Raw genomic sequence first — 12,044 nt, forward strand, 5'->3', positions numbered from 1 at the left:
GAACAGAAAATAGGATCGTGTCCCTTGTGCACCATTCCAGTCCCTCTGCTCCACACGTTTCTAGACCTCATCCACGCGCAGGTTCGCGTGCGAAACGACAGCACTTCTGGTCTTAGTAACACTAGAAAAGTTGTGTGTGTGTGCATGCAAGTGGCATCTGAACCTTTAACAAATCAAGGCTACCGGGTTCTTCATCATCTGGCATCGTATTCAGCAGAGGGAATATAATCTAAAAGGGATTTTTGGCAGGTGAAATTCGAACCACTTCGCCATTTTTGTGCTACTTTGGTTATAATTATCACTAATCAACGCTCTACTAGCAAAAATGCAGGTCTGACATATCATATATGACATCACTGGGGTGATTAATGCAGTTTTGCAACACTACTGGGCTACTTTGTCATTCAATAGCATCAAACTACATCGAGAAGTCCTCTTCAAACAGTCCTTTTCTAGCCTGGTAATCGTCGAGAAGGTGGATTTGATACGAAAGTTTGGCGAACGTGATAAACAGCGGATGATCCATCCCAAAAATAGTTCACTTTTTTTTCCTAGACTACTGAAATAGCTGTCTGCATGCAAGGCTTGTAAAGCATCATCGTCCTTTAAATGAAATTCTTATCAGTATCAGCAGCGCAAAGACGAAAGTTAAATGCCAAAAAGTTGTTTTTTTCTCTTTTAGTCAGTCAGTTCAATAATGTCATTAACGATAATGCCACAAACTGGGGATGACAAGTCAACAGCCCTCCGCACACTCTCTCTCAGTCCTTGCATATCCTCCCACAAAACACCTCGCGGGCTTTGGCAGCGGGATGAGGTTGAGGTTGAGGATGTCACAAAGCAAAAACCAGTGTCCGTTGAGATGTGCAAGGCGAAAACTCTACCAGCATCTTTGCTGCGCTGCCTGTATCCATGGCTAAGGACTTGATGACATTGTTTTCTACGGTATGACATCTCCCTCGTCCTCAAACACCCCCTACTGCTCCATTACCACCACGCATAACGGCTGTTTTTTTTTAACCGTCTGCTTTCAAGACACAGAATCAAGCAGCGACTCTGCGTGTGACGGAAGCCGGAAGGTCCATAATTCTCACTTGGGCTCACTTGATTACATTTTATTCGTTCGTGATGGGCAATGGTAAACTGCTGCTTTCACCTGCCGCAGCGACCTTCTGATTTTGTTGACCCATCCAGGCCCGTTGTACGAAATTGAATCTTTTCGACATCAAGGCAGCACACGCAAGGTCACATGCTTCGGGCTAACGGGATGGAGGAGGAAGTCGATGAGGAGAGGAATTTGGAAGAATCACTCCCTGGCATGATGGAGGGACAGGGACAAACACGTGGCATTCGATGGCAGAAAGATATCTTCCCAGCACATCTCAACATGCACCGTGAGGAACAACAATCGTTCATGGCCACGTCATCACTGTCCAGCCTGTCCTGGCAGGTCAATGCCGCGGAGAGTCCAGCCAAAAGTGGGTGGGTGCAGGGGGCTGTGAACCATGAGAAGTGTCACTGATGATGAGCCACTGCGACTTCTACACTGCTGCTGCTGCTGCTGCTACTACTGCTGCTGCTGCTGCTGCTGTTGCTGTCGAGAAGCGGAAAGGAAGGTTGGGGCGGCGGCTGCACGGACTCCACGCTCATAGCGTCGTGCTCGTTCTCATTGTCATTGTCATTGTCACTCTCGTCGCTGCCCGCCCAACCACCACGCCCTCGCCGCCGTCCTCCTGTCCTTCTGAAGCGGCTGGCAGCCGGTACGGCGGGGATTCCCCGCGGATCTCGCATATCACGTTGGTCAGCGCCTTGATGTAGTTCTTGGCCAGGGTCAGGGTCTCGATCTTAGACAGCTTGCGGTCGAGGTTGACGTGCGGAATGACCTCGCGCAGGTCCTGGAAGGCATCGTTCAGAGAGTGCATGCGTTGTCGCTCTCGCTCGTTGCTCTCCAGCCGCCGGATGTTGCGTTCGCGAGCGCTGACGCCCTTCCGCCGCCGGGTGGCGCGCTTTGAGGTCTTGGGCTTCTTCTCGGACATCTCCTCCGTCGTGGAACTGCCCCCGGAGTCGGAGGGCGAGGACGGGTTATCCCCACGTTTGGAGTGGCCACGTTTGCCGCGCATGCTGCTGGCGTAGTCGCTACCGTGTCGGTGGGGCGAGTGCTGCTCCCATTTGGCGTTGTCCGGAGGGAGCTCTTCAGAAGGGGAGAGATCGAGATTGGCCATCATCTCGCGGGGGCGTGATCGCATGCTCTGTGGACAGAGAAAAAAACCCGAAGATTCAATTCCGGTGCCTCCGTGCTTTTCTTGAGAGTGTCGGTAATCTGTGTAAAGTGCCGTGAGCCCGGATATCGCTAAGGGAACAACCCTTTGTATGTGATGATGATGGTGGTGATGATGATGATGATGATGATTTTTTCTACTTCATCTCTGACTTACAAGAAATGGTATCTTATTATTTTCAGATGATGCTTTTTAACTTCAACAAAAGGTAACACAAATAAAAACCAAAAGTGAAGAGGACAGCGAGTCTCTATCAATACAAGCATGGGAGCCAGGAGAGAGAGAAAGAGGAGTAAGTGCGGATGGAGGCGTTGCAGAAGGAGCAGTGTTCGATAGCCTTCTTTCAAGGCAGTCTTAAAATACCCCTTGAGTCAGATTAAATTTACACGCCGTAACCCAAGATTGTGAAAGCCGCAAGGGCAAGCCGTCAAGAGAGGCTCATGTAGGCCAAACAAGCCGTCCTTAATGCTACTTGCATTTTCGGAAATATCGTTTGTCCCTTCCGGTTAGAAGAGTGGAGAAGGGGGCAGACCAACCTATCGATCTCAGCCGATTCCTTCTTCGTCTTTTGCCCACCAACGTCTCAAACTGAAAGCCGGGTATTAACCTCTCATCACCTCTTATCCACATACCCATCCACCCACCCGCACCAACACACGCACAGAGAGAGAGAGAAACACACTCACGAACGTGTTCGTTTTCTCTTTTTCTCTCTGGGGAGTGTGGTTTTGTCTTGGACACAGTCCCCCCAGGCCATTGTGGAGGCGTTAGTGTCAAAGCAACTTTATGATGGATGCAATAATCCAGATTTTCTCTGTCGGAAAGGGTTCGTTTCTCCCACAATGTCGCAGCACTCCTGTTACCAGTAAAAGATACTTTTTTTTTTATTTCTACACTATAAAGGACAATATCTCCCAAGTAATTTTACGGCTTCAATTCATAGAACCATTAAAAAGAAACTCTTTATCGATACGGTTATGAATTTCGTTTTCATGTTTACTGCTATAAATAACTTTAATGACACCGAGTGCATCGAGTACATCTGTTGTGGACCTGGTGTGCCTTATCTAACACTGTCGATGTCCGAAAGAGCTTGACGGAGCAGTTTGTACTTGGAGGGGAGGAAAAAGAGAGAGAGGAAAAACGAATGAGGTCAAGTCTTGGCCGTTCGTGCGTGACACTTGTATCCACTCCACGCGACTGTGACAACGGGCCTGCGACAGTCGGTTGGTGACGTAGACAGCTTTGGTCACGAGCCTTTGAAAGGGTCCCGCAGAGAATCTGTCTCAATGCGTCGATGTTTTCGCCATCCATCACCATAACAATAACTGTGCTTTCCGCGTGAGAGTCAAGGTAAGAGGATTGAGCTTGCAGGTAAATAAGGCCAAACGTCTCTACTGCAGCTGCACAAATGTAATTACAATACCTGCGCAGATTGACCACAAAATATACAACAATAATAATAATAAAAGGGATTGACATGGGTCGAATAAACGATCGAAGAATATTTTTCAAACAAAGCAGACTTGGGCCGTAAATAGGAGAAAATTTGTTTATCCAGTCCTTCTGTCCTCAACGGTCTGGAGGGAAAACGAAAGCAAAGACGGAGAATATTGTCCGATTCGTATCGGCCAGCGCTGTATCTATAGCTTCTAACTGGTTGAATCTACAATTATATTATTGTTTATCGAATTCAATGAAAATATATTGGTTTATCAGTCTCAAAATAGGAAGTTTGGCAACATGGATTTTATTTGGGGGGAGAGGAGTTGCTTTTTTTGTTTTTTTATTTGTTCTTGTTTGATTGTTCTCGTGTTCCTCTTCATTTCAACCAACCTTTGATACATGTAAAATCCTCAGAACACTAAAAACGTTTTCTTAATTAACCACAATTGTGTTTTAAGCCAATGAAGGGGCATGAACTGTTGCCAGTTTTCGTCACCACAAACACTTGGTTTTGTAAACAAGCAAGCACACACACACACGCAGAGTTCTTAGACACTGCAGGCGTGGACACACAAGCTCCGACGTCACGTCCGCACCGACAGACCGGTCGGTCAGCTGGCAGGCCGCACGGCGCGGGATGGGAGAGTTATCAATTACGCACGCCCACACCGTGGAGTTTCCGTGCCCACCGCAGGAGGCTGAGAGCAAGCAAGGGGGAGGAAAGGATGGGGAAGGGTAGCAGAGAGAGGGGAGAGAGAGAGGAATGAATGGAGGGTAAGTAGTGGAGGAGCAGCCGTGATGTCGCAATGCATTGTGTTTTGTGGGAGGGCGAATAGCGGACCCAAGTTGTGTGGGGTCAAGTCCGACCTGATAAAATGGAGGAGAGAGCAGAAAAAAAAATAATATTCAACTGGGATGGATGACGTGTGTGTGTGTGCACGTGCTATTATTCTATAATGCGTCTACTTTTTATATTTAATATTTTTCCACGAATTAAGACAGGTGGCTGCTGTCGTGTCAACTGTCAAAAAGATTATTTTCCAATTTTTTTTCTCTAACGGTTTAACGAATAATTTAAAAATAGAACAAGATCAATGGCTTACTTTTAGAGCCTGGCCCGACGGAATAAAAGATTTTCTGTAGTTCGATCTGACAGATTGACATCAAACGCACAGTTGACTATTCATTTTCGCTTTTTTTTCCCCCTCCCTTGTTACTGTCCATGCAGTGGAGCTGTGCCCGCCCACACACGCCGAAGCAGACTGCGTCAGAGAGTGTCAATAACGGGTCGAATCACAGAAGCTGATTCCAGGAAACTCCAGGAACTTCACTTGTTATCGTTGGGATCCAAGCCATACACCTTTCTTCCTTTAGTCACTTCTGATCGAGTTGGCCTCAGATATTTCAAAGAAAGTTTATTGCGTGATCCTCTTGTGTATCAAAAGCATGTGTCATCATCCAACGGCTTTGAAATGTTTTGGATGTTGTGGTCCTGTTTCTTGGACAGCCATGTTTGACAACGCAATGAATCATGAAATTCAACCATGGAAAAGAAACTGGTTCGAAAGATGAGAGAAGAATGTTCACTGCTGATTCCAAAAACCATTCACAACTGCATCCACGAAAATCCATGCAAGGCATCTGCCTGCTTCCGTGTAATGTTAAAAAAAAAAAGGTAAAGGTCGTCCCCTGACCTTTTCATGTCGTTGGGGAGCGAGGTGTTGAGATGTCACTTTTCTCGGGGCCAGCTTTATGTGAGGGCGGTGCCCATCTCCTCTCCCTCTCTTCCCCAGCCCTTTAAGGAGTAAGGTACCCATCTCCGACACCTTAGTCAACTGGGGAAAGTTTGCGGCGCTACACGGGAATCGAACCGGCGCTCTAACCACTCGAAATGTCTCGGTGTAATGTACATATAAGCAAAATAGTACTTGTGGATGTACATCCCCAAAATGGAAGAGATTGTGGAGTACTTAACATTTAAAAAAAAATCTGAACAGCGTTCCAGCAAGAAAATGGGTGGAATACTCCCCATCCCAAGACACACCTTCCATCACACACCCACCCAGGACAAGACACCAGCAAAAAAAAAAAAAAAATTACCAAAGCCATTTTACGTCAAAGGTGCCCGCGCAGAACACTCTTCGGCAATCTTGGCAGGCCTGTGCCACTGCGTGGCGATCAGAACCTGAAAATGCCAAAGGTTGTCTCTGCCGACTGAAAAACCACTGGGGCCGGTCGTAATGAAGGCCGCCACCATAACCCGTTGCGTGCCAGGCATTCGGGAAACAGATATTTACTAGCTTGTTTGCCCAAGTCATGAGGAAAAGTGTGAGTTTTTATTCATTCATTTTCTTTTGGTCACGTTCCCTCGTTGCAGGAATCTGCCAATGATGGAACTATTCAGCCCGTGTCAGCAGGCTGCGGCAAGGATGCGGGTGGAAGTAATTGGATTCGGACCAGTCGTCAGTCCTCGCACATTCTGTCAGTTAAACCGCAGAACGTGTAGGGGCGTCGTTCGGAGGTACCATTCCTCCTGAAAATCAATCAGCCGAACTATCGATGTTTGTCCTTTGTTTTGCTTTCACTCCTCATTATGCATACAACATTGTTTGAGAGTGTTGTGAAACACATTGCAACCTGTCTGACAGCTTCCTCCATTTCACTCGGAAAAAATTACAACCAGGGAAAATGATTCAATAAAGGTGATATTCCAAAAGTTCGTTAACAATACAAGGGTATGGAATGAGCAATATTTTGACCGTCACATCATGACATTATTTACTGAACTATTGTCTTAAATGAATGTGCAATAACTACCCTTGTTAGGCGCGAGGTTATTGCAACCACCGTATCGTTACAACAAGCAGCTGCTGAATCATAGCCGCTAAATAAACATCATTAACTCTCGGTCACCATGTTGTTGACTAAGGGAGATAACAAGCTGCATATTTGTTCCAGATACTGGTGCTAACAAAAATAATATGCTGCAACTAGCACAGTGTTGATTCGGAGACACACACCCATTTTTTTAGTCCAAAATGTGACTTCTTTACTGTACACTGTCCTCAAGTTTACAGACTGGATGCTCCACTGACTGCTGTTACAGAAGGTGGAGAGATTTTCATCAAGTAAGTAAATTTCGATTCGCTTCGAACCTCCTTGTAGAGTTGGACATCTTGCGTTTGAGAGATTTCCCAAAGAAGAACTCGCCTTGCTGATTTTAAGGATTAAGACCGCTCTTATGTTTCTAAGCACCTTTGATTGCTGGGTTTGCATAAAAGATCAAAGGTCGCACTGGGGCCATACAGCCTCGTTATGAAATCTGGGTTTAGGGTGATCGATGCGATTTTCTGCAATACGTGATTGGCGCAATGGCGGCATAGCCTGAACCTACAAGAAAAGCACGAATGTCAAGATTCACAACAAAAGGATAAAAGCCCAAAAGAAGAAGAAACTCATGTGTTTACAATACTTTCTCACTCGACCAGGGAGCTGACCTTCCTGACCCAGCCGCAAAGTTGTTGCTGTTTTTTTTTGTTTTTTTTTTTTAAACCTTAAAGTGCGTAATCGCCTCTTACTAACCTTTGACAAGTTCCTAGGTTTTGCAGAAGTTAACAAACCGTGAAGCACACGGTCTCTGAAAGACTTCCCGGTGTATCCTCTGAAAACAGAACTTTGCAAAGGGGACCATCGACATGCGGTATACTCGATACGCCTCCGGACTTTTGCAGAGCTTAGTCCTCCTTTCCTGCTGGCCAATCAAGAAGGCCCTAACCGCTACTCAACCCCACGTGCCAAATGTCAAATTCCTATTTGAAACAATCTTTGGTAATTTGTTTTTTTTTTTTATTTGCTCACGGTGCTGGGAACAAAGTAATATGGACTACTCCTCTGTGGGTTTTTTTTTTTATTTGTGGCTCATTGACATTTTGAGTTAGTGCTGACACAAGACACGTACGCTTTGAAAGACAGACATAGTGTGGTGGCGGTGGTGGTGGTGTTGTTGTTGTTTGCCCTCTTATTGGCATCGAGGACTTGGCAGATCCATTATGGACGCAGATTATGCAGCCTGGAATTTGTAGAGTGTCTAACCTGTTGACTGGAATGTTGAACATTCCCTAGAGGCTAACTAATAAACTCTAAAAGACAACAGAGGTCTTTGCATGTTACACTCCAATTTTCAAATCTCTTTATCTCCACCTCCAGCGAGCAATTTTTTTCTCCTAGCCTGACCAAAGCAACATAGATTTCGGACATAAATTATTGTACTCATTCGATTATACTATGTCCCACTTTTTTTCTCACTCGATTTTAACCTGAAATATCAAAAACTGGACACCACACATCCATTATTTACTTATTCAGAAATGTCTGTAGAGAGACCCGAAAAAAAAGCTCATCGTCAAAGAAAATAAGGAACCAGACAGCATGCAGACATACGCATCACTGGCGAGAGAATAATTAAATAGCGATGCCTGTCCAGACGGAACACTGTTATCATGCGCAGAAGTAGACTCTGCTGACTAATAAGCAGAGTCAGTCTAGACTTGGTTACATACCCATAATCGCAATACACCCTCGTCTGACGAGCTGAGCGCCCCCTGCCGTCCTTATAAAGTAGAGAGAATGTCTGACGTCCTCCCCAGATGGTCAACGTAGCTTCTGGCAGGGACAACTACTCTTGTCCACCAACAGGCGCCCTAGTATTGCAGTTTAACAGGACAGAATGCACCTAAAGTGCGCTCGCTGCAGGATAGACAGAAGGTAAGAGGCTGGTAGGTAAAAAGTGCACGTGGTCAAAGGGGAGATAATCACGGTTAGTTGTTGTTCCCCTTACACTACATAAACGTTTCGTTTAAAGATCTGTTGATGACGGTATCCCGCTACTTTGCTCCGCCCACGATACCAATACCCAATCATGGTGAGACGGGGGTGGAGGCGTGGGAGAAAGAATCAGACTAAAATTAGAACGTGTCACACTGACCAGACACGACCATTCGGGAGAAGAATGGAAGCCGTGTACGAATAATTAGCGTAAAAATCTGAGACCAAGAATTATGAGACACGAGAGACGTGTGGGAAGAAGACTGTGACCCTAGAGCACGCAAACGCCAGGTTTTGCACACGACACGCCTCGTGACGCTGCTCGCGCAATGGATTGTGGGTTTGGTCGTTGCGCATGGACTGCCAGAAAATCATGGAGCTGGATATATATTGACTTTGTTTCTTCTTGAAAACAAACATCGATAGGCCTTTCAGAAGGAAATGCCTAGAATTATCGACGGGCAACCAAAGGAGCGAGAGACAGTTGTTAATGAAGACTAGTCAGCAGTCATTAGCAGGAAAGCACAATCAACTTATTTACCGTACTTATCTCATGCCTAGCTCATGCTATTCTGCTGAGCAAAAGCCATCATTAATATAGTTCAGAAATTCTTATACTTAAGGCACTATGGTCTCAATGAGATCGACTTCAGGGGTTTCCTCTCAGAGGATTCATTGTCTAGAAAATTTACCTGTTCACTCCTTCCTATCCAATCGTAGGACGCCTTCCACAAACATCTGGCAACAGGACGACTTGCTTTAGGACCATTACTCTTATGGACTTCAGAGACAGCTGACTAAAGATAACCTAAGAATTGTTTAATTCTATTTTTAAGAATTTTAATTATATTTTGTTTTTGATTGTCATTTGACTGCCAACAGGTGTAACTGCTCAGGCAATGCGACAGTAAGGACAAACCCCTAGTTCAAAAAGAGTGGAGTGAGATTGTTTCCCTTCCAAAACGTTTAAATAACATGTGTGATCAGAAAATGTCTGTCCTTACAAGCGGAACCAGAAGATAGAATAGCTGACAATAACAGGTACGCAAGGACAAGAAAAGGGAAGTGAAACTTGTCACGAGACGGTTATTAAATGACACGAGAGATGAGTTGGACGACTATAAGACTGATTATTGGCATAACAACTGGATGTTAAGTAAAAAAAAAAAAAAAAAAAAAAACAACCGATCTGGGTAGAGAAGTGGAGCGGAATTGATGTTTTACACTAAGACAGAAACTAAGGCCATATCACGGCAAGGCAGAGAAATAACAGCGTGCCCAAGACGAGAGCTGAACCCAGGACAACCAATCTTCACTAGAAGTGTGATAGGCACTAACCGTTGCGCCACCTGGAAGCCCATGTGGGCAGAGGAACAACATAAGAAAAAGAGGGTGGAAGGGAAGAGAAGTAAGAGGACATAACTATGAACAGAGCTGAGGACGAAAATGTTGACATGTTCAAGGTGTAGAAAAGAGGGCAAAAAGAAAGTGCAAGTAGCCAAGGAGTAAGTAAACCGATCACCTGGTGTAATCGTTGAGGAACATGAATTACTGTTGGTAAAGATTTTTATCGTCATGGAGGTCAACCAAGCGACTCTTAAAGCCAGCCATCCTTTTCAGGCTTTGCTACGCATGCTTTCCCTTTAACAAACCTCAACCTTCTACTGGCTTTCCAATGTTAACAACCGAAGGGATTTTGTAATGGAGGGGAAAGTGTGGAAGATCAGGTTGAAGACAAAATGACTCAAGGACCGGTTTTCTCAGCAATACTCTCCCCCAAACCACTCTTCTCTCTCCTTTTCCTCCACCTCCTCTCCCTTCTCTCCTTTCAGTCTTCATGCTCTCATTTACAACTCTCTCTTTCCTTCTCTTTCCTCCCACATCTCTCTCCCTCTCTTCTTTCCTCTCTTTAAAAAAGAACTTAAGAGCACAGGAACCAGAGAACCATGAGCATGTCTCCTCTAATAATTCAGTAACACTGTGTGTTTTCCTCCTTTTTCCCCCCGATTCTGTAAAACTGTTTAATTTCTAGATACCCGAAACTGTTTTAGAAAGATTACCTCCACTGAAACCCCGAAATGTCATCAATGATTTTTTTTTCTTCTAATCTCTATGCTATTTTTTCTTCCTCTGAATCTTTTTTTCTATTTTCCAAGTGGACGTCCACCGACAAGCAATGGAGGTGTAGCGTGGCTCCCAGACTCAATCAGCGCCGACCCTGACAGCAAATTCTTCGTTCGTGACTGTCGCGCGCACGACCTCCACAGATAAGTCCAGGGAGCAGCGTGGGATCAGGGAAATGGTTTCTGCTTCTACTCCTAAGTCGGCGTGACATTTTCTCAACCTTGAATTCTCCTCCCCTGGCAAATACTTTAGACAGCACTCCGAGGCAGCTTGCTTTTGCGGCTTCTTAATCTTGCTGTTAAAAACCGGAGAATCGTGAGAGGGTTAGGTGTGGAGGGTTTGAAACCTTTCCGTGATGGTTTTCCCATCCACGAGAAAGCTGACAAAAAAAAAAGTCAAAAAAAAAAAGCCCACACATATATATAGAAATATGAATAACAGAGTGTGAAGTCCTGAATGAAATGGTTCAGGGATTTTAACAAAGGTGAAAGGATGAATGGGTCTCAAGGAAGAGCAGTCGTAAAATACAGCAAAGACCTTTTTGCCATTGCATGGGATGTGTTCCAATGCGCCTAGAGACTTGGTTGAACCGAAAGGAACCTACTTTAAATAACAGGTTATGTGCACATTGCTCGGGAATAGTACCATCCAAGCATAGTACCTCACAGACACGGTCAACGTGAAAGAATCTCATTAGAGGAAAATAACCATGTTACTACATAATGGTTTCCATCCACTCTAACCACAACGAGGTTGGACAAGAGGCTGCTCTCGCACGCAAAGTACGAGGTGGACGACCTGAGATGACCTCAAATTCAGAGTCTCAAACCTTTGCTCCCGACACACACTACCCGATCCTAATGTGTAGCGAACGCTTGCACGTGAATTATTCCCCCACCCATCCACCCCAATAACAATTGCTGACGTTACAGCCACGCGTCTCTCGGGACGGGACGATATCCGACGAGAAATTGCTTCCTAAGGACTACACGCGAAGACCACGAGACCCGATGTCAGTTAGAAGCAGATTTGCATCGAACCCTCTTCGTCGGCTCTCATTGAAGAAACCACAGAGGAAAAATTGGGCATTCTGTTCCTGTCTTCTGCCTGCTTAGGGGACTGGCGAGCTGCGAGAAAGGCTAATCTCGCCGGCTTGCACAGGGACGCTCGCCAATCTTTGAAACTAATGTCATGCTGCTCCAGCGGCTAGAGGGAGGCTGAAGAAGATTAGGCTCGTCAGCGCAGCCAGGCGCAGTTTCTCCATCACGACATTCTTTCAAAAGCGCCCGGATGTGATGTGCTCTGCACAAAGTGCAGTGTTGGGGAACGCAGCCATGTAAGCTCTGCCCGCCTGAGAATCCTGCCCCGGGA

The 12,044-nt window shown here is 45.6% G+C and overlaps 1 protein-coding gene and 1 long non-coding RNA gene across 5 annotated transcripts in view; both read right to left on the reverse strand.

The window, feature by feature from the left end:
- Positions 1-1,646: 1,646 nt before the first annotated feature.
- Positions 1,647-2,036, reverse strand: LOC112569282 (protein dimmed-like). The gene has a single exon (XM_025247067.1). The coding sequence runs from the start codon at positions 2,034-2,036 to the stop codon at positions 1,647-1,649; it is 390 nt and encodes a 129-aa protein (XP_025102852.1).
- Positions 2,037-2,069: 33 nt separating this feature from the next.
- LOC112558187 overlaps positions 2,070-12,044 on the reverse strand; it is a 43,462-nt gene continuing 33,487 nt past the window's right edge. For all 4 annotated transcript variants that reach the window (XR_003098101.1, XR_003098118.1, XR_003098109.1 and 1 more), the window contains exon 4: positions 2,070-2,249. This is a non-coding gene — a long non-coding RNA (uncharacterized LOC112558187). The remainder of the gene's footprint in view (positions 2,250-12,044) is intronic.

Source organism: Pomacea canaliculata, linkage group LG1, assembly GCF_003073045.1.
Source record: "Pomacea canaliculata isolate SZHN2017 linkage group LG1, ASM307304v1, whole genome shotgun sequence".
Taxonomy (NCBI): domain Eukaryota; kingdom Metazoa; phylum Mollusca; class Gastropoda; order Architaenioglossa; family Ampullariidae; genus Pomacea; species Pomacea canaliculata.

Excerpts from the sequence above, each read along its gene's own strand:
- LOC112569282 (XM_025247067.1), bottom strand. The coding sequence starts at position 2,036 with ATGTCCGAGAAGAAGCCCAAGACCTCAAAGCGCGCCACCCGGCGGCGG.